The 24,728-nt window shown below is 37.5% G+C and overlaps 1 protein-coding gene across 1 annotated transcript in view; it reads left to right on the forward strand.

The window, feature by feature from the left end:
- The window catches only part of LOC100892832 (complement C3), a 121,737-nt gene that overhangs the window by 20,289 nt on the left and 76,720 nt on the right, over positions 1 to 24,728 (forward strand). The window contains exons 8-14 of the mRNA XM_030997027.1: positions 662 to 758; positions 5,339 to 5,581; positions 7,506 to 7,715; positions 10,391 to 10,522; positions 11,603 to 11,677; positions 17,107 to 17,304; positions 23,526 to 23,696. Of these exons, the coding sequence (XP_030852887.1) occupies positions 662 to 758; positions 5,339 to 5,581; positions 7,506 to 7,715; positions 10,391 to 10,522; positions 11,603 to 11,677; positions 17,107 to 17,304; positions 23,526 to 23,696 (1,126 nt within the window). The remainder of the gene's footprint in view (positions 1 to 661; positions 759 to 5,338; positions 5,582 to 7,505; positions 7,716 to 10,390; positions 10,523 to 11,602; positions 11,678 to 17,106; positions 17,305 to 23,525; positions 23,697 to 24,728) is intronic.

Raw genomic sequence — 24,728 nt, forward strand, 5'->3', positions numbered from 1 at the left:
GGAATACTCGTTGAATTTAATACACGTGTTTCAAAGAATTGTCGGCGAACTTGAAGTTAATACAGTTTCATGAACTGCTGCCTTGTTTTAAAAACCAGTTCAAATCAGTAAACATTTTTTTTTTTAAATTTCATGAAGACAGTGTAATACTGGTGACTAGTTGAATGGCAATTTAGTCATTTGACCGTTCTTCACCTTCATACGCATGAAAAAAATACCCAATTCCTGAATAAAGAAGTGACTCTCAACTACTTTCATGCTTCCGGTAAATCACTTTCATGCGTCTGGTATATTTTCTTCTCTAAATTGGGCGATAACTCTTTTTACTCCCATTCTATAAATCAGATATCAATGCGCATTGCGCAGGTTTATTTTGTGGTTCGGTAGAATTGTGCAGGTAACGGTAACTTTGCGGTGATGTAAAACACACTCGGCTACGTCTCGTGTGTTTAAACCATGCGCAATTTTCCCTTATGCACACAATTCCTACTGACCCACTCATACCTGCGCATCATTTGTATACCGTTGGGTGGCTTTAAACCATGCCCAAAGTTATCTTGTGCTCAAAATTCCTTTCCGACCTACTCATATCTGCGCATCATTTGTATACCATTGGATGGCTTTAAACCACCACTATCATTTGTTCGAACTGTCTATGTAGGTACGTATTTGGCAAGCCTGTGCTTGGCCGCTATACCTTTAAGTATGGCGTTATCCAGGATGGTACTGTTCAAGAGCTGGGAGAGAGGCAAGGTCTGGTAAGTGGATTGTGATTTTTTTCAAAAGGATAAATCTACACACTGTTGGTCAAAATGGTGGAATAATTATTTTTACCCCAATTTATGAAATGACTTTGACAATGATTTATTCCTAATAGATCTAGATAATAGTTAGACAGAAATAACCGTCTGATTTGGGTCATTTATTTTAATAATATAACTGACATTTGTTGACATGCCCTAATACAATATTATAATCGGAGGTCTAGTGGAGCCAGACGTAGTCTCTGTGGATCAACCGACGATATAGAGAAACTGAAGCTTTTGGTCTAGATGATAGTATACATTCTCAGATTTTATTGAAAAATAATTTGCGAGTGTTTGTTTTGCGTGACTGCTAAAGCATGTGTATGCTACTATGCTAATCTGGGGGACCTACGTCCTTAGAGCTAAGTCATAACTGACAGTAATGAGGATTAATGCCTCGTAAAAGGGCACTAATATAGCACATCAACATGGTTTTGATCCTCGGGCTCACACTAGCGAGGCCATTGCTTAGCCACTGAATCATTAATGTACGCAGCGGGGGCTAGGGTACGCCGCACAGTGGGCCAGGGAGGAACCAAAGTGCGCCAAAACTCATGTTTGGGGATTTATTTTTTATAAATAAAGATTTCCAGGGATTGCCGCTTAAATTTTATTACCAACATTTTCTCTGATGTCTTTAAGTTGATACCAGATTTGGCTGCCCGATTCTGCCCATTATTATGTTAGAGCCGTTTTCCTTGCAACATTGCCCCGAAAAATGTGTTTATTTTGGTCCGCGGTGTCAGATCAAGTGTGACGCGCCCCCTCGCGCCGTGATTTATGACCACGAATCCTTCATGATTCAGCCGCGGACCCCCAAAACCACATTTTTGGGGCAATGTGGCAAGGGAAATCGGCTCTAACGTAACAACGGGCAAGATCGGGCAGCCAAATTTGGTATCAACTTGAAGCTTAGACATCAGAGAAAATGGTGGTATTAAAATTTAAGCGGTACACCGCAGAGATCTAAACATTTCTTCTGGATTTATAAAAAACATGGATAATTAGTCCATTTTCAGTGAATTACCCTTTAATATATCATGAAGATTGTATTTCTATTCATTTTAACCCATTCATTCAACGAAATGAACTATCAGGAATATGTGAGAGCAATTTCATATCAATAACTTAAAAACTTCATGTTGAATTGAAAGATTTATAAAATAAGTCACTTTCATATGGCTCCGGTTAGTCTCATTTCACAACGCCCCCTATCGTCAGAGCATGATCTGAGTCGGCAGCCTAACATGTTAGCCTATGGACGTTTTTTTTAAAATCGTTAAAAATTCATTTTTTGTTTAAACGAAAAGCACATCCACCCCGACGTACGTTATCCCTAGCTCTTTCATTGGAGCCCTCATGTCTCATTGACTTTTGAAAGTTCACCCACCGTAATTTTTCAAAATAGGTTGCAAGCTCGTCATTGCCTATAATACACGTGTGAAACAAGTCTAACTTTGGACTCAGTTTACCAAGCGATTTGAAGGTTATAGGTCGAGCACACGAAACATAAAAAGCATGAATTATCATAGATCACTTCTGCCTATTTCATTATGTCCATTTCATCCAACCCCCCACCGTAATTTTTCCATTTAGTAAAAGCAAACATTTTGCCGAGTTTAGCAAAAACATGAATATTCATGAACGATCAGACAATACAGCCTTTATAGTACGTAACGTATAGTGAATGGAATGGGCGATGATCCGTTCAGAAGGCAGAGGTCAGTGGTTTGTGCTGGCAATGTTCACGCGAGCGAAAATGAGACAATCGGAGCAATATGTGCACTAAAACTGTGAATATGTAGGATTTTCCTGTTTGAAGTAGTAAATTTATACCCTTATTGTGCATACCGGAATTAAATATTTCACTGAGGTATTCCTCAATGTATTACCTTTCAACTGGGCAAGAAACAAATTGAAAAATAAAAATCACCCAAACTTAGTTTTGGCGCACTTTGGTTCCTCCCTGGCCCCACTGTGCGCACAGTGGGCCAGGGAGGAACCAAAGTGCGCCAAAACTCATGTTTGGGGATTTATTTTTTATAAATCCAGAGGAAATGTTTAGATTTCCAGGGATTTTCGCTTAATTTTTATTACCAACATTTTCTCTGATGTCTAAGCTTTAAGTTGATACCAGATTTGGCTGCCCGATTTGCCCGTTATTATGTTAGAGCCGTTTTCCTTGCAACATTGCCTCGAAAAATGTGTTTATTTTGCTCCGCGGTGTCAGAACACGTGTCACGCGCCCCCTCGCGCCGTGATTTATGACCACGAATCCTTCATGATTCAGCCGCGGACCCCAAAAACCAACATTTTTCGGGGCAATGTGGCAAGGGAAATCGGCTCTAACATAACAATGGGCAAGTTTGGGCAGCCAAATTTGGTATCAACTTGAAGCTTAGACATCAGAGAAAATGGTGGTATTAAAATTCAAGCGGTACACCGCAGAGATCTAAACATTTCTTCTGGATTTTTAAAGAACATGGATAATTAGTCCATTTTTCATTGAATTTCCCTATAATATATCATGAAGATTGTGTTTCTATTAATTTTAACCCATTCATTCAACGAAATGAACTATCAGGAATATGTGAGAGCAATTTCATATCAATAACTTAAAAACTTCATGTTGAATTGAAAGATTTATAAAATAAGTCACTTTTGCACTAAAACTGTGAATATGTAGGATTTTGCTGTTTGAAGCAGTAAATTTATACCCTTATTGTGCATACCGGAATTAAATATTTCACTGAGGTATTCCTCTATGTATTACCTTTCAACTGGGCAAGAAAAAAATTGAAAAAAATAAATCACCCAAACTTAGTTTTGGCGCACTTTGGTTCCTCCCTGGCCCACTGTGCGGCGCCCCCACAAATACACCAAAAAAAATGCAATTAATTATCAATAATTCATTGCATTGTCCCCCGGTCCCCAACAAGACAAATGCAATTAATTATCAATAATTCATTGCATTGCCCCCGGTCCCCAACAGGAAAAATTTCTTTGTAGGGCCATGCATTATGGTTCAGGTCATGCCCACATAGGGGATTTTTTTTTTTAATGTTGGGGGTCGGGGCAAAATGCAATGAATTATTGAGAATTTTGTTGTTGTTGTGCCTCGATCCACCCACCGAAGGTGGTTCCGAAGGCATTATGGTTTGGTCAATTGTCCGTCCTGCATTTTCGCTATCACGATATCTCAAGAACCACTTGAGATATAACCTTAAAACTTTATGATTGTATGTATCATGATAGGAAAACAATCTGGTTAGATTTTGGAGTAACTAGGTCAAAGATTTAAGGTCAGAGAGGGCAACTTCTGAAATTCCGGCTAAATTAGCCTCGTTATTACACAATCTATATAACCACTATATAGATATGAGGCTCTTACTTGGTGATAATATGTATGACCTTAGGAAGATGATCTGACAAGACGTTGGCTTGATAGGTCAAAGGTTAAAGATCACAAGGTAAATATCTGAAATTCTAGATATCATCCTTGTTATTTCGATATCTCAAGAACCACTGGAGATATGAAGCTCAAACTAGATGGTAGTATTTATTACCCTAGGAAGATGATCTGATTGGATTTTTAGTAAATTGGTCGAAGGTCATAGGTCACAGAGGTCAATATCTGAGTATCCTTGTTATTATAATATGTCAAGAACTTGAGGTATGAGCTCCAAACATGGTGACAGAATTACTATAGGAAGATGATCCAATTTCAGTTAGGGGCTACAAGCTATAGACCTAATCGTAATCGTCAGTTGACATATGAATATAGGATTTTTTTCTTCATCGTGATATGTCACAAATGCTTAGATTTGTTGTGTATCACATAAATGTATAAAACAAAACCTAAACAAAACTGTTATCAATCTTTTTTGTATTGGAGGCATATAGGAGATGCAGTCGCATTTGTCTTGTTCATTGTGGGTCTGCCTCACACCCATGTGATCTCCTCAGTGTTCTCATCAGGGGAGGGGGCCATATTTAGACATACAGTGATGTGCCGCTCTAATGAGTCGATTTCTCACCATAAAACCCCTAAACATGGGTCTCATTTTGGGTCCGTGTTTTTAAAAGAATTGTGGAAAATGGCCTATTTTTCGAGAAAAATCTGCCAAAATGACCCTTGAAAATGGGTAGGGGTTTTGAGGCTTGAGCGGCACACCCCTGTCCAACCCCCCCCCCCCCGGGGGGGGGGGTTTAATGGTACCTCTATCACTAGGTTAAGGTCACAAGATTAATCTACAAGGGGGAGAAGGGAGAGAGCCTTGTGATTGCAGTGGTGGATCCAGGATTATCTATGACAAATTTGTGACAAGTAAAAAAAGATCTACTTATACATGTAGAATGAAAATGAACGAAACAACAAATTCATTTTTGTGTTACATGTATTTTGGGGTATTTTTGGCAGGCCGCATCAAGTCCTCTCGCATGTAACATTTGGCCCGTGGGTCTTTATTTTAATTTGAACCGTCGCATCTGATATAACCAATATTATCACTTTTTATTCATCTTTCTATCAGATTGGTGATACTGGAAGGGCTGTAGTTACTTTGGATGATCTCAGTACTGATTTTGATGGTCCAGACTGGTTTGATCGGTTCAGAGGTCGCCATTTCCATGCAAAGGCAATCGTACACGAATCAGCGACTCAGTTCAGTGAAGCAAGCATCAACACGAAGGCAATTTTCGTCGACTCACCATACAAATTCAGTAGAAAGCGAACTGTGCAGTACTTCAAGGCTGGGCTCAATCTGCAAGTAAATGTAAGATAAGAAGAAACTCAATAAAGATTAAAATTCATTGGTCTGTATTCTATTAATTTAGTTAAATTTTTTCCTGGGTCTCAGATCACTTTTGACAAAGTAAAACTTACACCTCAGTCTAACCCTCTTTGTTTAAATTTCAGCAGAATAATAATAATAATATTTAATATTGTTAAAGTGTACATATATTCACCACCCAAGGTGCTCAATGCGCTCCAATATTTCTCTGGCTCTACAAGGCTACCAATTTCAGTGCTCACAGCATTGAAGGAATTCCTTTCTACCGGTACCCATTTCACACCTGGGTGGAGAGTGACAAATGTCTTGTCAAAGAACATTAGAATATAGGAGGTCTGCGACCTGAGAGATGTCGGGAAGCGGACAACCAATTTCACAAATCCATGATAACCGACAAATTCATGATTTCGATACTATCGGCTAAAAAATATAATCTTCATTATGATCGATTAATTTTATTCTATATCACAAAAAATTGTTATGAGGCTTAGATTTACTAAAACTGTTTAAAAAAAATTAAAGATTGGAAGCCACTATTACTATATCTATTTAACAAAATAATGAAAACATAACATTTTAGTACTCAAAGTTTTTACATTTTCTTATCAAATAATTAAATTATGCGATTGAATTTGTATCAAGGTTATGCTTGTAAAGGGAAAATATCGAGAGAAGTACCTACACGACAATTGTCATCATTCTCATGGGTTCATAATTACAGAATGTTCCATCTTTCGCGACTTTGCTATGGTAGAAAGATGTATGGGAAGAATACAGTCATTCTTTTTTTATATAAGAATAAGTTGTCACGGTATGCTTGTTTAGTGCTTTTGTATTAACACCAATATGAACTGTTCAATAAATTGAGAGCTCGAAGATAAAGAAAGAAGTTTTAAAATAGATTTCAGTCTCCATATTTTTGCTGCCCAAAGACTTATTTAAAGTTAAAGGGATAGTTGAGTTCTGTTTTCAGACCGCAAATGCCTTCAAAGTGCATGGTTATGGCTCTTATTCTTATCTATGACATTTATAGTGCCCTTTTAGAACCTAAAATTGCTATAAAGGTAATTGTAGACCCAAAATGTGTGAAATTCAGCCAATACGATCATACCAATTCAGCTCCACTTTAAAAAAAAACATGGTGACCGTTAATTAATTATTGAATTGAAAATAACATTACACGAGCCGACTAATTGTGGATATTATAAGCAATACAAAAATGCCAACAAAAAAAGCCAACATCGGCATTGGCTGAAATACGACGTAAAAGGCGTTATTTCGTTTTTTTCAACGGTTTTTTCAAGTTTTTCAAAATATCTAATATTTGTGGTGGTACACAAGTATTAGAAATCGGTATATTTCAGCCATCTCTGAACCGATTTTGATCAAACAAAGATGATTTTGTAATTTCAATATTATGTTCTTTCAAATTTGACACTCAGTTTTTCATTATCTTACAAAAAAATTATTTTGTGTAGCGCCCTCTGCAACAGAACTCAACTATCCCCTTTAACATGAGATGGCGTTCTAACAAGATTTGACAGGTTTGGAGTCGCAACAAGTCTCTTGTTAGGGAAGTTGTCGCTCGTCTTGGCAAAGACGGTTTTGTAAAACAATTAGTAGACAAGTCGATGACAGGGTCGAGATTTAGTTGATCTTGTACTTATGACAGTTTTGTGAAGCGACCCCAGGCCCCTACATGTATGTGCCAATTGCAGTAGATGACTTAATCAATTGTCTGTTTTTTTACGTTCATTCTGTTTGAGACATCATGGTTAAATTGTTAAAAAGGGAGGTAGAGGATTAAAAATAAATTTTGAAGCGCCCAACCTAAAATATTGGAGGCCTGTCGGGGAATTAAACCCGGGACCTTTCGTACCATAAATTACTTCTCCTTTCTTCGCAGCTGGATTTAACATTTGCAAATGGAGATGTGGCCACCGATGTTCCTGTAAGTGTCATAGCAACTGCCAGATTTCCAGGTGGTCGAGAGGAGCCACTACGGAGGACTGATATATATGGTAGTCAGGTAGACCTGAGATCCAACACTGATGATCAAGGAGGAGTCAGTATGGATTTTGGTGTCCAATCAAGTATAAGGAGCATTCACATTGTGGTAAGAAGACAAAGAAAACAAACTTATTTAGAACAGGACCCTTTGCTAGAGGGCTTAATGGTTCACATGTTGTTCTTCAAATTGGCATCAAGATTCTTTTCTTTCATCACTACATTTTTCTCATTAATTTATGTAATGTGGCTAAATACAATATTCATGTACATGGGTAAGAACTTTATCGATAAGTAAAAATAATGGCCAGTTTTCATTAAAACAAAATAATTTCAAACCTTCAATGTGTTGTCAAGTTACGAATTTTAAAGGTATAGACCAGTTCTGGTGGTGCGATTGCAATGTGAATGAAACGTTGTGGAAACTATCAGAAGAGGTTGATCATCTAGCATATAAGTATTTGTGTGTACTGCAAGGTTCTGGATGATAAGAAATTTAGCCCAGTCTTGGTAAAGTTACAAGCACTTGTACACAGAAAGATGTATAGGACTATATACCCGAGCTCGATATCTATCCAGTCCAAATCGATATGATAATTTACCAAATATATCAATAAGTAGGCGGTTTCCTGGCAAAATTTGTATCATTACGTATTAGTAAAAACACATTTTTCACATGATTGGTAATAAGACCTTCCACTTCATTTTTTGAGAAGGGGGCGTTTCCAAAACTGGTCTAAACCTTAAAAGTTTTTAGTTTTGTGTTGCCTTTTTAAAATTCCTGGCATCAAATGCTACGTGGTCATGAAACTAAAATGGACGTAGTATGTGCAGAAATGTTTGCTCTTTCTAATCATGCATTTGTTTATATTTGAATAAAAAGTTATTGAGCTAAACCACAAAATGTGGAACGACAATTTTTAAAGAAAAGGCATTTTTGTGGAACAACACTTTGTGATTAGCAAAAATTCAACATTGTGCCAGTTGCAACCTAATTATTATGTCGCATGAAACTTTCAGGAATCCGAGCGCCTCACACATTTTGTGAAAGATTCTTGCATGCAAAAGATAAAACCCAATTTATGATCTTTAAGTCATAGAATGTGCAGTAGATCAAAATAAGGGCAAGGTCAAAAGTGAACGTTACAAAATGCACTGCCCTTGTTCATTCAAATTATACCATAACCCAAGCTTTTTTCAACAGTTGTCAACCTAGGCATGATACTTCAGAAAGTTTATAACTATACAGTATAAAATCTTGCTTGACATTTCACCATAGGGCATGAATTTCAAGTTTTGATTCTTTAGAATTTAGCTTTCATGGATGACCAGTTGGGAACCATAATAGCCCCACTGTCATATACAAAAATAACACTCTCTTAGGTCAAAGAAAGAAGAGTGCTCTGTATGTTATACAATACTAGACCAGTGTTTACCAGTTCATTTTGAAACTTTTCACTCTTCACCCTGCCTTTTATTCGTATGTACTGCTTATTTCATGGCTTCAAAATCATAACAAATATGGTATCATTTTAAAGAGGAATAAAAACATTTTCTAATGATATTATTTAAAACAATGATAATGCCATGATAAGACAGCTATAATCGATCAAACTTGAGTTTTCATTTTTTTTGAGAGGTTTGGTCTGAGGTCTTTCTCTTTTAAGTTGACCTGAGCCAACGGCTCAAGTGAATGATTGCGACTTATTTTGTCCGTCGTCTGTAAGACTGGGTATATGCCCCCAAGGTTAGCCTCATTTTTATGCCGCAACCAAGTAGCCGGAGGCATAATGTTTACGGGTTGTCCGTCCGTCCTTCCGTCACGGCACGGTACATCCCTCCGTACATTCCGTTCCCGTGATCGTGTTATCTCAAGAACCGATTGGTGGATTCCTGCCAAACTTGGGTCATGTCAATAAGAGCTTCCGTTTCATTTGTTGAGAGGGGGGCGTTTCCAAAACTGGTCTATACCTTTTTTAGATTACAATCAAACTTGAATTTAAATTTTTCTTCCGTCTTGTTTGTAAAATCGCTCTATTGCGGGGGCATCATTTTCGACTGCGAGCAGTCGAAGATCCATCTAATTTGTTTCATATAATAGATCATGCAATATAGATATGATTTCATACCAAAATATTGGTATGGATTCTGGCTAAACAATGTAGAAATTCTTTTTTGTGAAGAAGACTTATATTTGTTTGAATGGGATACCTGCCCCTGCAGGGGACTTTGAAGTAGCAACCCTATTAATTGTCCTAATGCTCCAATAAATCTTATATGATCCTGGGGAAAATGGGATGGGAGCTAGGTCCCTTTTTGATTAGTCCAATGACTGTCATGTCTCCACCTTTGGAGTAAGTCTCCACCAACCAGGGGCAGCACCCCTAAATTGCCCTAATGTCTAATAAATCTTATGTTCCTGGTGCAAAGGGGATGGGAGCTAGGTCCTTTTTGCACGGCTCCTTCTTTCATGAGCTCATGTGAACGTAAGGTCTACGGACATCTTGTGTATTAGTCCAATGACTGTCAACCAGGTACATATAACTTCAGTCAGTAATTTACATGTCCAGTTTTTTGTTATTTGTGTCTTTATGATGCCTGACATTGTTCTTCATAATTAACATCATAGGCAAACATTTGGAAATGTTATGCTCTTTCTTTTTTATTGTTCCATTTTCATTCTGGACATTTTTAGCATATTAGGGGGGTGTATTTGTAGAAACCTCTACAAAGGGATGTGGTCACAGAAGTAATATCATATTTTATGCATGTGTCATTTTTTAGGCATCAACTCATGATCCGCAATATCCGAACAACCAAGCCGATATGTCCTTTGGAGTAAGTCTAGCAGACTCGGCCAATGGGAATGATTACTTGGTCATCAGACCCCGATATGCAGATTACCGTAGCCTGAATGTAAGTCAGAAAATATATTTTTTTACTGGGTTTCACCCACTCTGTGCTTATAAGCTTTGAATATTATTGTGGTTATCGTAAATGAGTTTCCAAAAGATCTTCTTGCTTAATACTTTGTCTGTTTCATGGGAGACTCAATAGCAGAAAGGTAGGTGCAGACCAACCAATACCAAAATCTCATTACAAGAGATAGCGTGATCAGCAAGTTATAAGAGCTGAAAATCAATCCTGGCGCCCTATTTAATTTAGTACGTGGATTAAGACAGTATTTTACTTAGCATTTTACTTGGCCATGTCTTAACTCGTATTCAGATCACATCTGAGCTACCTTAGTAAGCCAAATTTAGGGTAAAATACTTTACTGATCCAAAATCCAAAATGATGCGCAATATAATTGATGCGTCGTATTAAACTGCACAAATATATTTGTTCACAGCTTATAAAGACTGCTTTGAAAACCATATGCCTGCGCTGCCAGTCAAGGCCTCCACAAATTATTAGCTTAAGTCTGTAATAGGAAGCTGTCTTAAATTTAGGGTAAAATACTGAGCCAAAATCTTGAACTGAATACCAAAGTTGTCAAAGTATTTTATCCAAGCCAAGAATTGTGTAAAATATTCACATTCCTGACATAAGTATTGAATTGAATATCGGCCCTGAACCAAGCCCCGTCGCTAACCCTAAACCTAACGGAAAATGTATTGCATTCATAACCCTATGCTGAACAGAAAACCCATAGCGAATCCAGCCCTGACTGTATACATGAATGTTTGTATATCTATCTTTGATGAAATATGAAATATATTTTACAAATTTGTATACACACTGATAAAAACAAATTGTGTAAAAGAAACCGTAACAAGGGTATAACAACATAGTTTAGGGTAATAAAATTCATAAGCAATTTGGCATGGTGAAGGACTAAACACTACCAGTATACCTTGTAACTCTTACCCTAACTGGAACCTAACCTAAAACCCAATTGCAGCCCTACCCGCAGCCCTACACATGTGACAAAATAAGACTTAGGAGCAAATGTAGGATCAGCTAATTTCCACTTGTCTTTTTTTCATGATGTAGGTTGATGTGACAACTGATTTCTTGGTTCAGAGAATTGGAACAACAGGAAATGAAGACATAGACCTCCACTTTCTTGTAAGTTTATTTAAGTGCACTTACATTCTACATGCATGTTTGATAAACTGCTTTTAAACTGCAGTATAGGTCAAAACCGTGTTTTTTTTCGTAACGTTCTACTCGTCACATCTGTTTGTCGTACAACACATGCACAGATACATGTTAGTGGGCGCATGTATGTATAGGATTATAGTGCATTATTGTTGTTGTTTTTAAAGGAGAAAACAAAAATCGGCCACCATTTACCAAGCATATGTCAACTAGACTTTACTGTTCATCAACTTTATTTCAAAGCCCGCCTAAAACAGGGCAATTTTGTGTTGAAAACCCAAATAGGGTCTTCCAAGGTAAGTTCATGTATTGACCAAACTTGGATAGGGTGGTTCTGTATACTGTATAAGCAGTGTTTTTGCAATTTGTATGTTTGTAGATATTCACGTAAGGAACAAGATGATATAATTCGTTTTTTCCTAATTTGCAAATGTGCAAAATGCATTTTACAGAAAAATCAGCATAGGCCTATTTGTTTTTGGACTTGTTAAGAATCTTGAAATGTATTGAATAAATGTTTCCTTCATTCCAAATTCATAACGTTTCATTATTGTTAAGATAATTGAAAATGCCGCGCATAGGTTCATTTTCATATATTATGAATACACAAATTACGCATTCATGAATGTCAAATCTGCAAATATACAGGTAACTAGAATCATTACAAAAAATGAAAGACTCCACATTTTTAATGTTGAAACTCTTTTGTATATTTTCATCCACTTTCTCACAGTAGAATAATATTTATCCACTACCCATCATTCTGCATATTAACACTGCTCATATCCGAATTTATTAATAATGTATTCTTTTATTCTGGAATATATCATGTGACTTTGAGAAACATACTGGAATTTGATAGCAATTCATATCTCCCACTTATGAAGACAAACATAGAAATATAGTTTTTAGTTGCTTTAGGACAGTGGCGGATCCAGGCCCCCCCCCCTGAAAAAAAACGTGTAAAAACGCGTTAATTTTACCTTTTTTGGGAGATGCCCCCCCCCTCCCTCCCCTTGCGCTCAAGGAGGGGGGGGGGTGCAAATGTTCATATTTTCGAGGGCCAAAGAAAAAGATATAAAGCTCACTACCCCCCGCTGGGAGATCAGTCGGTCTTTGCCGGGACGCCGGGCGGAGAAGCTCCCCGAATTTCGCCCGGTTTTGACCGTCTGCATTACTTTATTCATGTTAATGCACTAACGTGTCTTGGTCATGTATTAGTTTATGACAAGCGGCTGGAAGGGGAGGGTGGGGGGGGGGGGGCAGATGCCAATACCCACATTTCCTAAAACAGCACAGAGTTCAGAAGAAGTACTTATCACTTGCACTCAGCACTCTGAATCCTTTGAACTCTCTGTACTACGGAATGTACAATCACTACTGTCCAGTACGTTAATATACCGAGATACTGGCTAAAATTAGGGGGAAAAATATCCTACAAAAAAGCACCTTTTTTACTCAAAATGTATATTTCGCACACTACATTAAACCAAATTAAATTGATATTAACTCTAAGGTATTCTAATTATCCATCTTTTGATACAAATCCATGTTGATTAGAGGTTTAACTTAAAATGTATCTTGATGTTAACACACCAAAGTAACACGTCCTCAATCATGATACACTAATACACGTATATGCATACGAATAGGCAAAGATGTCATTTTTTTCGAAATCAAATAAATAAGTTTGGGTTAATATAACTTTTCACTGAAATGAGATAGCATCACCTTCGCAAAGAATATCGTCCTTGTACATGGGCAAATATCTGAAAAGTTACAAAAAAAGGCACCTCATCGATTTTGATATATGGAAAATAACGGTTTTTGATAAAATTAAATATTTCGAAAAAAATTACAAAAAAAAAAAAAAACATATTTTTGATATAAATGTTGATGTTAACTAATCCCAATTTCGTTGAAATTAATATCTAAATGTAGATAATTTAGTTTTCATTCGTATGACACCAAAATTATGGTATTTCAAGATTTTTTAAAAATATTATTAACGAAATATTCTTTTTCGTCAAAAGGTGGGCTACAAATAAAAAATAAAAACACCTCTGAAATATTGTATTACGAAAAAAACTGTCAAGGTGTGTTGAGTTTGTGTAGTTGTAGCAGCAGGGGTATCTCCATAAGGGGGGGGTTGGGGATGTGACACCCCCACCTGTCAGGATATTGTCGGTAAAATTGCGCTGCCGTCGGGAAAAAAAAGAAAAGGGGGAGGGGAACAAAGAGAGGGAAAGGGAAAGAAAAGAAAAAAAGAAAAGGAAGAAAAAAAAAGGGGGAAAAAGGAAAGAAAGGAAAGGAAAGGAAAGAAAAGAGAAGAAAGAAAGAGAAAAAAAAGAGGGAGGAGAGGGAAGGAAGGAAAAGAAAGGAAAGGAACAAAAACAAAAAAGAGAAAAGGGAAAACAAAGAAACAGGGGATAAAAGAGAGAAGAGAGAGGGGAGGTAAGAGCCTGAGATAGGAGGAGTGGGAGTAAAAGAGAGAGGGGGTTGTTGGGTGGAGTCGTCTCGTCGAGGGAGTAAGAAAGACACGGCTAAATATGTTGCTGTGTCGGGTCATGTGTCGGTATTCTTGCTCGATCCTCGTGTACTATATCAATGCAGAAGTTTGAAGTCGGTGAGATGTATATTGTCGGTCGGCCGACAAGTTTTTTTTCCCTACGAACTGTGACTTTTTATCCGCTGTGACAACTTCGAGAGTGACTACAGCTACAACTTGTATTTTTTCGAAGTTTCACTTTCCTATAATATCAGCTTAAGAAATCAGAGGTTTAACATTTTCGTGGAAACTAAATTTAATCAAGGATTAACAGTCAACAACGGTATACGACGAATCATCGTCCTTTCTCAATATTTTGATGAAACGCCAAAAATTCCGCGCTCCGCGCAGGTGGGGAAAACTTCATTTAGACGAGTCGAATACAGTACGACGAATTGTCTTCTTTCTCTAATAATTTAAGGAAACGTCTAAGCTTCCGCGCTTCGCGCGGGTGGAGGAAAACTGAATTCAGATAAGGATTAAAAGTCGTGAACAGTACAACGAATCGTCTGCTTCCTCTAATAGTTTAAAGAAACGTCAAAGCTTCCGCGATTCGCGCGAGAGAGGGGAAACTGAATTCAGACAAATAGGGCTTATTAAGAGTCGAAAACGGTGCAACGAATCGTCTTCTTTCTATAATAATTAAATCAAACGTCTAAGCTTTTCGCGATTCGCGCGGGAAGGGGGAAACTGAATTCAGACAAGGATTAAGAGTCGAAAACGGTGCAACGTATCGTCTGCTTTTTAAAATAAATTAAGGAAACGTCAAAGCTTCCGCTCTTCGCGCTAAAGGGGGAAACTGAATTCAGACAAATAGGGCTTATTAAGAGTCGAAAACGGTACAACGAATCGTAATCTTTCTCTAATAATTTAATGAAACGTCAAAACTTCCGCGCTTTGCGCGGGAGGTGGAAACTTCATTCAGACAAGGATTAAGAGTCGAGCACGGTTAAACGAATCGTCTACTCTCTCTTATAAGTTAATGAAACGTCAAAGCTTTCGCGCGGGAGGAGGGGGGGGACAAGGATAAACAGTTGAGAACGGTACAATAAATCGTTTTCTTTTCCTAATAATTTAAGGAAACGTCTTCCGCGCTTCGCGCGGGAGGCCTATTACCCACACACCCTATAAAGGGACTTGGTAACATTGTTAAGTTGAGAGATAGTGGTGCTAAGGTTGTCACTTCTTCAATGCCAGATCTACAATCAAAGATAATCTGAAAATTTGATTGAAAACGGACCAATATTTATGGTACAAATAGCGAAAAAAATGATCTGATTGATTCCTTAATTCTCCCAACTATATTATTAGAATTTAATTACATTTTAGGTGAATGGAAATCGTCACAAAGCAATAAAATAACTTTACATTCCATTCCAGACATTTAAGTGTTGACAGATTTTTTATAGCCTGTTTTATGTCTTTTTTTCATGGAAAAACGGTTGGGAAAATTCAAAAATGGTTGGGAGAATTTACTGTTAATCACTGTTAAAGGGTGTCATACATCGACCTTTTCAAAGAAAACCATAGATATCTTCGTGGTTTGAGAATTTTTTTTTCAGGATTTTTTGCCTGTCAGAGGGTTAGTACAGTAAAAGGAATAACATTATATACAAAAATTAAGCAATTTTTTTCATCAACCTTCGACAATGTTACCAAGTCACTTTAATGAGCGTGCTTTGCGCGCTGTTTAGGTGATTCGCTTGCTCACTACCGCCCCTCCCTAAAATAAGATCCTAGCTCTGCGCCTGCATTAAAATATACGGCTATGATGCTGACTAAGTTAACGAAATAATTCGTATACAAATTATGCCGTCGAGGAAAATGACCTTTTGCGCATACGCAAGTACTATAGATAGTCCTTAGGAAAAATAATTAAGCCTTCGGCCCCGGGTTTATAGGGTTAAATTTGTAGATATAGGGAAATTTAATTTTGTCGGTAATTGGTGGCTAGTTTTGTCGGTAATCTTTGGCTTCTACACCCCCCCCCCCCCCCTCCACTGAAAAAGGTCTAGCGACGCCCCTGAGTAGCAGGCAACTAAAAAACTAAGCATGATCTTTGACTTTGGCCCTCCACTTAAATTAGGTTAATTAATATATTGCAGCTACTATATATATATATATATATATATGTAAATAGAAAATATATAAATTCGCAATGCTAGATGGAATACCCAAGAGGCATGGGTTAAATCTTCACAAGCGCTTTCGATTTATTCTCATCTGGTGAAAGAAGTACATATATATACATATAATTTTGTATATATAGCCACGTGCGGATCCACGGGGGGGGGGGGGGGCGACGGGCCCGGCCCCCTCCCTCCCTGGCCTTTTGTTTTATATAATTTGTTGTAGTTAGTGCCCACACTACCCCCCCCCTCCCTACTGAGCGAACAACGGTCTGAGCAATTTACGAATTACCGAGGGCAAAAATAAAAAATAATGCTCATTACCACCGCAACCTCCCCCCCCCCCCCCCCCCCGCTTGTTTAGCGGCCGGCTAAGTCGTTGTGAAATTTTCTCTCAAAAACTGGACCCCCCCCCCCCAAAAAAAAAAAAAAATGTGCTCTTACCCCCCCCCCCCCCCCCCCCCCATCATATTTGAAATATGACCCATAAGATCTCAAGAATGTACACCACATCATTCATGCCACATATTTGTGTAGTCCCATATACACTTTATAGTATTTGTTGCATGTGACCAATTAATTATCATTTTATTTATTCCTAAACCTCACAATATTTTTGTGCTACACGATCAACCTTTCCAATTGCGTCCACAGTTTTTTTTTTTCACATTGCAGTTGCATGGCTAAAACTCAACTTAAACTTAAATGTTTGTTTGCAGTGCATTACAGGTGGCAAGATTGTTCTGCAGGGAGTTCAGCAACGCATAAGTGCATTTGGTACAAACCTGCCCATAACAATCAGATCCAACATGGTTCCACGAATGCGACTGATTGTCTACTATGTCACTATGGATGGCAGCGTTATTGCCGACTCTCTCCTTTTAGGTGTGGAAGAACAGTGCAGACAAAACCAAGAGGTAAGACTGCTATTAAAAAAAAGTTGCATATAGAACTCAATAAAAGTTTAACTGTGATTGCTAACTCTAGAGCCAATTTTGAGCATATTCCTCTTTTTTAATTAGGTCATACGTACGAAGTATACGTATCAACTATAGATTTCGTCAAGATTTGTATTATTCACCAAAAATTATTATTATTCTTACTCGAATTTGTTCGCAAGAAATCTCAAGAATGAATAAACCCCGGTTTGTCATGAAACTTGCTATGATGGTAGATCCCAGTCTAACTTAGAACTGCGTGACTTTTCAGTGAATCAAGATCATCATGACGTCATCTAGGCGCCATTTTGTGAAAATCAACTCATGACCATATCTTCATAAAAGAAAGCCATTTCTCCTTCATACTTATCACGATCAAGGTCAATATTTGTCCGGTCAATTTCCGATCAATAAATGCGCGCAAAAATGTGCGTGCGCTTACAATTTTAAGTTGCTCAAAATCGTCTTAAATTTGTTTTGCATACGTTTTAGGCCATTATAAGCATTTCATAAAATATCACGCAAAACACGCATTTTTGCACGTTTTCGTTCGTCACGGCCGAACGAAAAACAATTCCTCCGCAAAAACTTTTGACAGAATATTCCTCATACTTTTCCGAACAATTTGAAACCATGTTTATCTCTTCATCACTATTAATATTGATTGGGTTGAGCGCACGAGCATGTACATGCTTATGCTGCTCTCTGCAATATATTGATGTTATACTACCTGTGTTCACATCCATGATCAATGTCTCCTTGTCTACGGGCCACTTTCCTAAAGAATGGAAAGTCTCACTTGTTTCACCATTGTTGAAAAAACCAGGGCTTGATGTTGAATTTGGTAATCTTAGACCCATAAGTAACCTACAATACATTTCTAAATTGGTAGAAGGTGCAGCCACACAACAGATTTTACAGTTTCTTAACAGTAATTCACTCCTTCTATCCAATCAGTCTGCATATAGACAGTTTCATAGTACAGAAACGGCACTACTCAGGATCAAGAGTGATATTCTGATTGCAATGGACAGACAGAAAATCACTCTCCTGTTATTACTTGACTTGAGTAGTGCCTTTGACACTATTGAGCATTCCAGATTACTAGATATCTTGAAGATATGCTGCGGTGTCGACGGTGTTGCTCTCGGCTGGATCGAGTCATACTTGTCTGATCGACATCAAAAAGTTAAAATTGATGGCATTGTCTCTGACTCTTTCCAGGTGCCCTTTGGTGTGCCACAGGGCTCTCGGCTCGGCCCTTTGCTTTTTATGTTATACACAAGTAATCTAATCAAGAGCACTCAGGATAATTTTCCTGAAGTCTCCTGTCACTGTTATGCAGACGACACACAATTATTTTTATCCTTTAGACCATCCACTAGTACTCAAGATGCAAGTGTTTCAATGTTGGAAAAATGTGTTAATTTTATTCATAGATGGATGCTTAACAATAATCTTAAGCTAAACGATAGTAAGAGTGAATTTTTGGTTATAAGAACTCCACAACAGATCTCAAAAATAAGCATTGACGGTGTAAGAGTTGGATCCTCCAATGTGATACCCTCTGTTACAGCAAGGAATTTAGGAGTATACTTTGATACTAATTTAACCATGGAAACACATGTTAAAAATATATGCAAATCAACATACTATCTTCTGTACAATCTCAGACGTATCCGCAAATATTTTGATCAAGAAAGTATGAAATTGGTTGTACACGCTCTTATCACAAGTAAGCTTGATTATTGTAACGGGTTGCTGTTTGGAATGCCTGATTCTCTGATAGCTAAGTTACAAAGAGTACAAAATGCATGTGCAAGACTTGTCTATCGTCGGTCGAAATTCACTTCAACCGCATCTCTTCTGAGAGAACTCCATTGGTTGCCAGTCCGTCAAAGAATCTCATTCAAAATATTGTTAATCGTCTATAAATCATTGAGCGGTCAAGCCCCTAGTTACATCAAAGAAATACTACAACTCAAAGTCCAATCACACAGTCGTAGCCTGCGCAGTTCCACAGATAAATTATTGTTTCAGATTCCCCATGGCAAAACTAAAGTAACTCTTGGGGACCGTGCTTTTGCTATTGCTGCCCCCAAACTATGGAATAGCTTGCCAATAGAAATAAGAAGCACTCCATACTCAATGTTTTTAAATCCAATTTAAAAACTTATTTGTTCAACTGAGTGATCTTATTTTGTAGAATTTAGTAAAAAGGAGCTCTTAACCAGCGCAGCTGAATATATTTTGTATAAAAGCTGCGCTATATAAATTTATTATTATTATTATTATTAATAACGAAATGAGCGTCCGTTCAAGATAACCGTCCGTACGCGCGATTTTTGCAATACATAGCATATATGGGCAAAAACAAGCCTATAAAAAGTCCATTGGGATGAATAAGGACTGCCAAATTTTTTTTCATATTTAGATAGAGTATGAGTCGGAGGTATGATTTCATATCTCATTCGGCCATTAAGTACATCTTGACGTCATCATAATGGCCTTGGAAGTCAAATATACCAAATTGCATATTATGACGTCATTATATTTATGGAAAAATTAGTGTATTTCTCTCAATATTCACCAATTTTCTTCTACATTCTAATATATTGTAGTCGAGGCAATTGTCTACAAGATCAATACAACTAAATTTCATTTTAATGACGTCATCATAGTACAAAATTCAATTGAAGGCCACATGTCAGAATTTTCTTCATTTGCGTGTTATGTCTATGGAAGGTGAATTTTGTTCACATCATGAATCTACATGACATTCATTTTTGAGCACCGTTTATCTTGCTCATTTGTGCTTTCTTTTCTCCCAGATTTTGGTATGTTATAGCTGAGACCATGGGCTATCAAAACGTTTTAGTTTTTTGATCAGATGATAAGATCATGTCACAATTTTCAGTTGAATGTTGAATTGATGAATATGTCACGTATGTCCTATTTGTGAAACTTAACCCGTTGACTACTGAATTATATAGGTCCCATAGGCTTAACACAGGGACCACCAGGTTCCAGTAAGCAATGGGTTAAACGTTAGCAGTGTTCTCGTTTTCAAATTATGTAAGGAAACCCTTTTACTTTCAAGACATAAAATACATAAAATGAGCGTTATAGGAAACATGAGCATTTGTCTCCATTAATAACCCACTCTGTAATCATTCTTCATTTCCTTTTCAAGACTTGAATAATGACGAACTTCATTCAAATTTGGTAGTAACACTACAAATACTCATACTGATATCAATGATTTAAACTATTTATCCGAAAAAGAAGATAATTTAATTTCAGTAGGTTTCTGAACTGCAAATATTATACTGAGGAGGATTTTACGACTGAATTCAGTAACATTGACTATCATTTTAGTATTTTACATTTTAAACATACATTTTAATGCTATATCCAATTTCATCTGTACTTTATGTATAGATTTCTCTGAAACTTGGATTAATAACAGTACGCCACTATTATTCAATGTGTCTGGTTATTCATTTATACATTCTAATCGCCAAGTATAGGAAAGAGTGGAAGTGTTGGTCTATTGGTCGCTGACAATTTTGAATATGAAATACGCAATGATATATTTATATTATACCCATCATACAATTATGAATCACTGTTTATTGAAAGCAACTTGCCGTGACATAAGAATATTATTGTAGGTGTCATATATAGGAAACCTCAATCAAATATCAATGATTTCATCCCTCTCTTTGAAAATGTTTTACACAAAACTTATACTGAACATAAACAGGTTTATATAATGGGAGATTTTAACATTGATCTCGTGAAATTTACTGGCAATGCTGTATGTTATTTCTTGAGCGCAATACATTTTTTTTTTAATTCCTTTAATTGATAAGCCTTTGAGAAAGACTGACAGATCATTATCCCTCATTGATAATATATTTACAAATAACTTTGATTTGAATGTTTCTTCTGGTTTGTTTTATAATGATATATCTTATAATTTTCCAATATTTCAAATAACACAAAAACAGTTTTCTATTTATAAAATTTCTGTATATAATACTCGTATTATCAATGATACATCTCTTAATGTTTTCAAAAAGGATTTGTTACGTTATGACTGGATAATCGTGTTGCCAATACCAAGTTCTTGTCTATTCTTATTGACGAAACTTATCCTGGAAAACACATATATCTCATATTAATAAGATAGGGTCTAGAAATACTGGTGTCATCACCAAACTCCGCCATACTTTGCCTCAATCTGTTCTCGTTATGTTATACAATACACTTATATTACCGTTTCTTAGTTATTGCAACATTGTTTGGGCAAATGGATGGGTTATGGATGGGTAAAATATTAATATCTCACTCATATTCTATATTAAATCAGAACTAAATAAATCACTATGTACATTTTGTAATATTTATAAAAAAGTGTTTTGAGCTTGTTTAGTATAGGTAAACAGTTTAATCTTCTATCAAAACCTGAAGGGGGCGCTGTGCCACTTGCAGTCATGGCCTTCATTCTAATATCGTCATCATCGTATTCATGAACATATTTTTTTTTTTATTATCGGCAACACTTTCAAGATCAGTATTCACAAGAGCTTATTTATGCTAGAAATATGGAAAGCATTGTTCTCAATTGCATCTCTCTCTTGCTCTGTTTCCCTTCTCCTCTCATGTTCTGCCCCTCTCCCTTTTTGGTCTGTCTCTGCATCTATCTATATCTCTCTCTCTACTCATTCACCCTCTCCCCCTCTCTCTCCCTCTCTCTCTCTACTCTTTCACCCTCCCCCCCTCTCTCTATCTTGCCTCCCTCTTATTATATTGCTCTGTCTCCCTCTGCCCTACACAGTTGAAACTTGACTCATGGATAGACCATAATGGGAGTTGTATTTTATAACGAAAGATGAAATCGTGAAAATGCGTTCTTCATTATGTTACACATGAGCATAACTACGTCTCACCTAATTCGTCAAAGTGACGAATTAAATTCTAGTTTAGTTTACATGAACAAGTATGTACAACCTTTTGCAAACATTTTATTGTCTCAGTTTTTCAAACCATCCCCTTGTATCAAGGATTACCAGTGAGAGAGCCTCACACAAAAATTATTAAAATAAATACATTTTCATGTTTCAATTCATCAGGATAAATTTATAGTATAATTGTGATTAATGACTCTAGAGCCAATTTTGAGAATTTTTCTCTCTTCTTTGATTTGGCAAGTATTCAGAAACCGTTTCATTTTTTTCAAACTAACCCCATTTTTAATATAATGTAGGCCTACCAATGAGAGAGCCATAAAAACAAAACAAAAGATTAACAAACAAAAAAACGTAAAGTGAAGCAAACCATATCCTTGTTAACTACGTCATGACAAATTTCAATTTTAACTGTGCTTGATAATTCTGGAGCCATGAGTGTAAACTGTAGTATAAATACAAAATGACTACCTGTGAACATACGATGTACATGTACGTACTGTAGCTTCATGTACGGAATATGAGGAACATATATGCAATATATACATGTGCATGTACATGGGAGTTTATTGACAGTGAAACCTGTCTATAAAGGCCACCCAAGGGAGACAAGAAAAGTGGTCGTTATAGGCAGGTGGTCTCTATATACAGGTTCCTTTAGTACATGTTTCAATGAGAAACCCATATAAGGGAAATACAAGATGTGGTCTTTCTATACAGGTTATCGTTGAAGCAGGTTTGACTCACAGTATATGTATATAAAATATAAAATAATTGTTTTCCATTGCCAAAACTTTATCAACATATCTGTTGATCAGTTACACAAATAATGATCATGATTATAATAATGATGATAATAATGGGTTCTTTTTTCACTCATGGCTGTCAAACTTTACACTCGATCCTGACGCTCCACAATATCACCCCGGCTTTAGCATGGCGGCTGTGATGCTCTAGCATTTCAAGGAATTAATTCCTGCAAGATACCCATTTACCTCACACGGGTCGAGGTAAATGGGTCGAGTGTGGCAAATGTAGATTAATTTCTTGCCAAAGGACACCAGTGCTGTTGCAGGGATTCGAACCCCGTTCCCTGTGGTTCACAGTCCGGCGACTTAATCACTAGACCACGACACATCTACTTTAATCATGAACTAAGTGGTTGTAAACATTAATACGAAAGTCAAATCAAGCCATCTTGGTTTTCCTTTGAATGAACATTTACAGGTTTCCCTGGAGATTCTTCCAAGGCATGTAGGACCTGAACGTACCGTTTATGAACCCAATGGGGAGATACGGGTAGAAGTTACTGCACCTAACAACTCCTATGTTGGCCTTCTAGCTGTTGACAAAGCTGTCTATCTGCTAAGAAACAAGGACCGAATGGGCAAACGAAAGGTCAGTCTAGATTAATATCATTTCATAAACTGATTTATAGCTTGAATGAATGAAGACATACATGTCAGAAACCGGTGCAGTACATGTAGCTTGGAAACCAAACCAGACTCAAACTCGCCAGACTTAAGCTTTTGACTTTGAACCAGATTAGAGTACAAATCATTTCAAATAAGTAACAAAGGTGAAGTTTAAAAAAGATAAAATGTTGTCATCTTTTTACACAGAGAAAGTGCAATCATCCAATAAGCTTCATGCAAGTTTTTATGTCAGCCTTAGATTTTGTGAGAAGTTGCAAAGCCCTGTTAAGGCCCGGTCACACAGAGGGGACGCATGGGGGACGCACGGCCGGCGCATGGAAAATTTGCAATTTCGGCCAGTGCGTTGTCGTTCGCTAAGCGTGCGTCATCACTCGTTACTCGTTCGTCGAGCGCGCTGGACCCACGCTATGCATTCGTCGACATTCGCTGTGTGCGTCGGGATTTTTTGAGCATGCTCAAAAGTGTGAGCTCGACGCATGAATGTACACGCCAAAGGCATGCCAGACGTGCGTTGAGCGCGCTAGACCAGCGCCAGACATACGCGGAGCACACGCCCTGTATACGCACAGCGCGCTAGCTACACGCTGTGCATTTTGTGTCAGCTCGCTAGCTTTTCCAAAATCATGACAAAAGTTAGGCACACGTCCTTATCCGATTTCCAATGCGCTGGCCGTGCGTCGTAGAACGCGGTGCATCCGTGGACCATTCGTCTAGCGCGCTTGCAACACGCTGTGCATTCGTGGAAGTTGTATGCGCACTGTATGCGCTCAGCGCGCTAGCATCACGCTATGCATTCGGTGTCAAATCGCTGTAGCTACGACAAAATTTCAACATTTTGATGTTTTTTTCCTAAAGGCCCGGTCAAACAGAGGGGACGCATGGGGGACGCACGGCCAGCGCATTGGAAATTTGCAATTTTGGCCAGTGCGTTGTCGTGCGCCCAACTTTTGTCGTAGCTACAGCGAGTTGACACCAAATGCATAGCGTGTTGCTA

This window comes from Strongylocentrotus purpuratus, unplaced genomic scaffold (assembly GCF_000002235.5).
Source record: "Strongylocentrotus purpuratus isolate Spur 01 unplaced genomic scaffold, Spur_5.0 spur5_scaffold_4, whole genome shotgun sequence".
NCBI classification, from domain to species: Eukaryota; Metazoa; Echinodermata; class Echinoidea; order Camarodonta; family Strongylocentrotidae; genus Strongylocentrotus; species Strongylocentrotus purpuratus.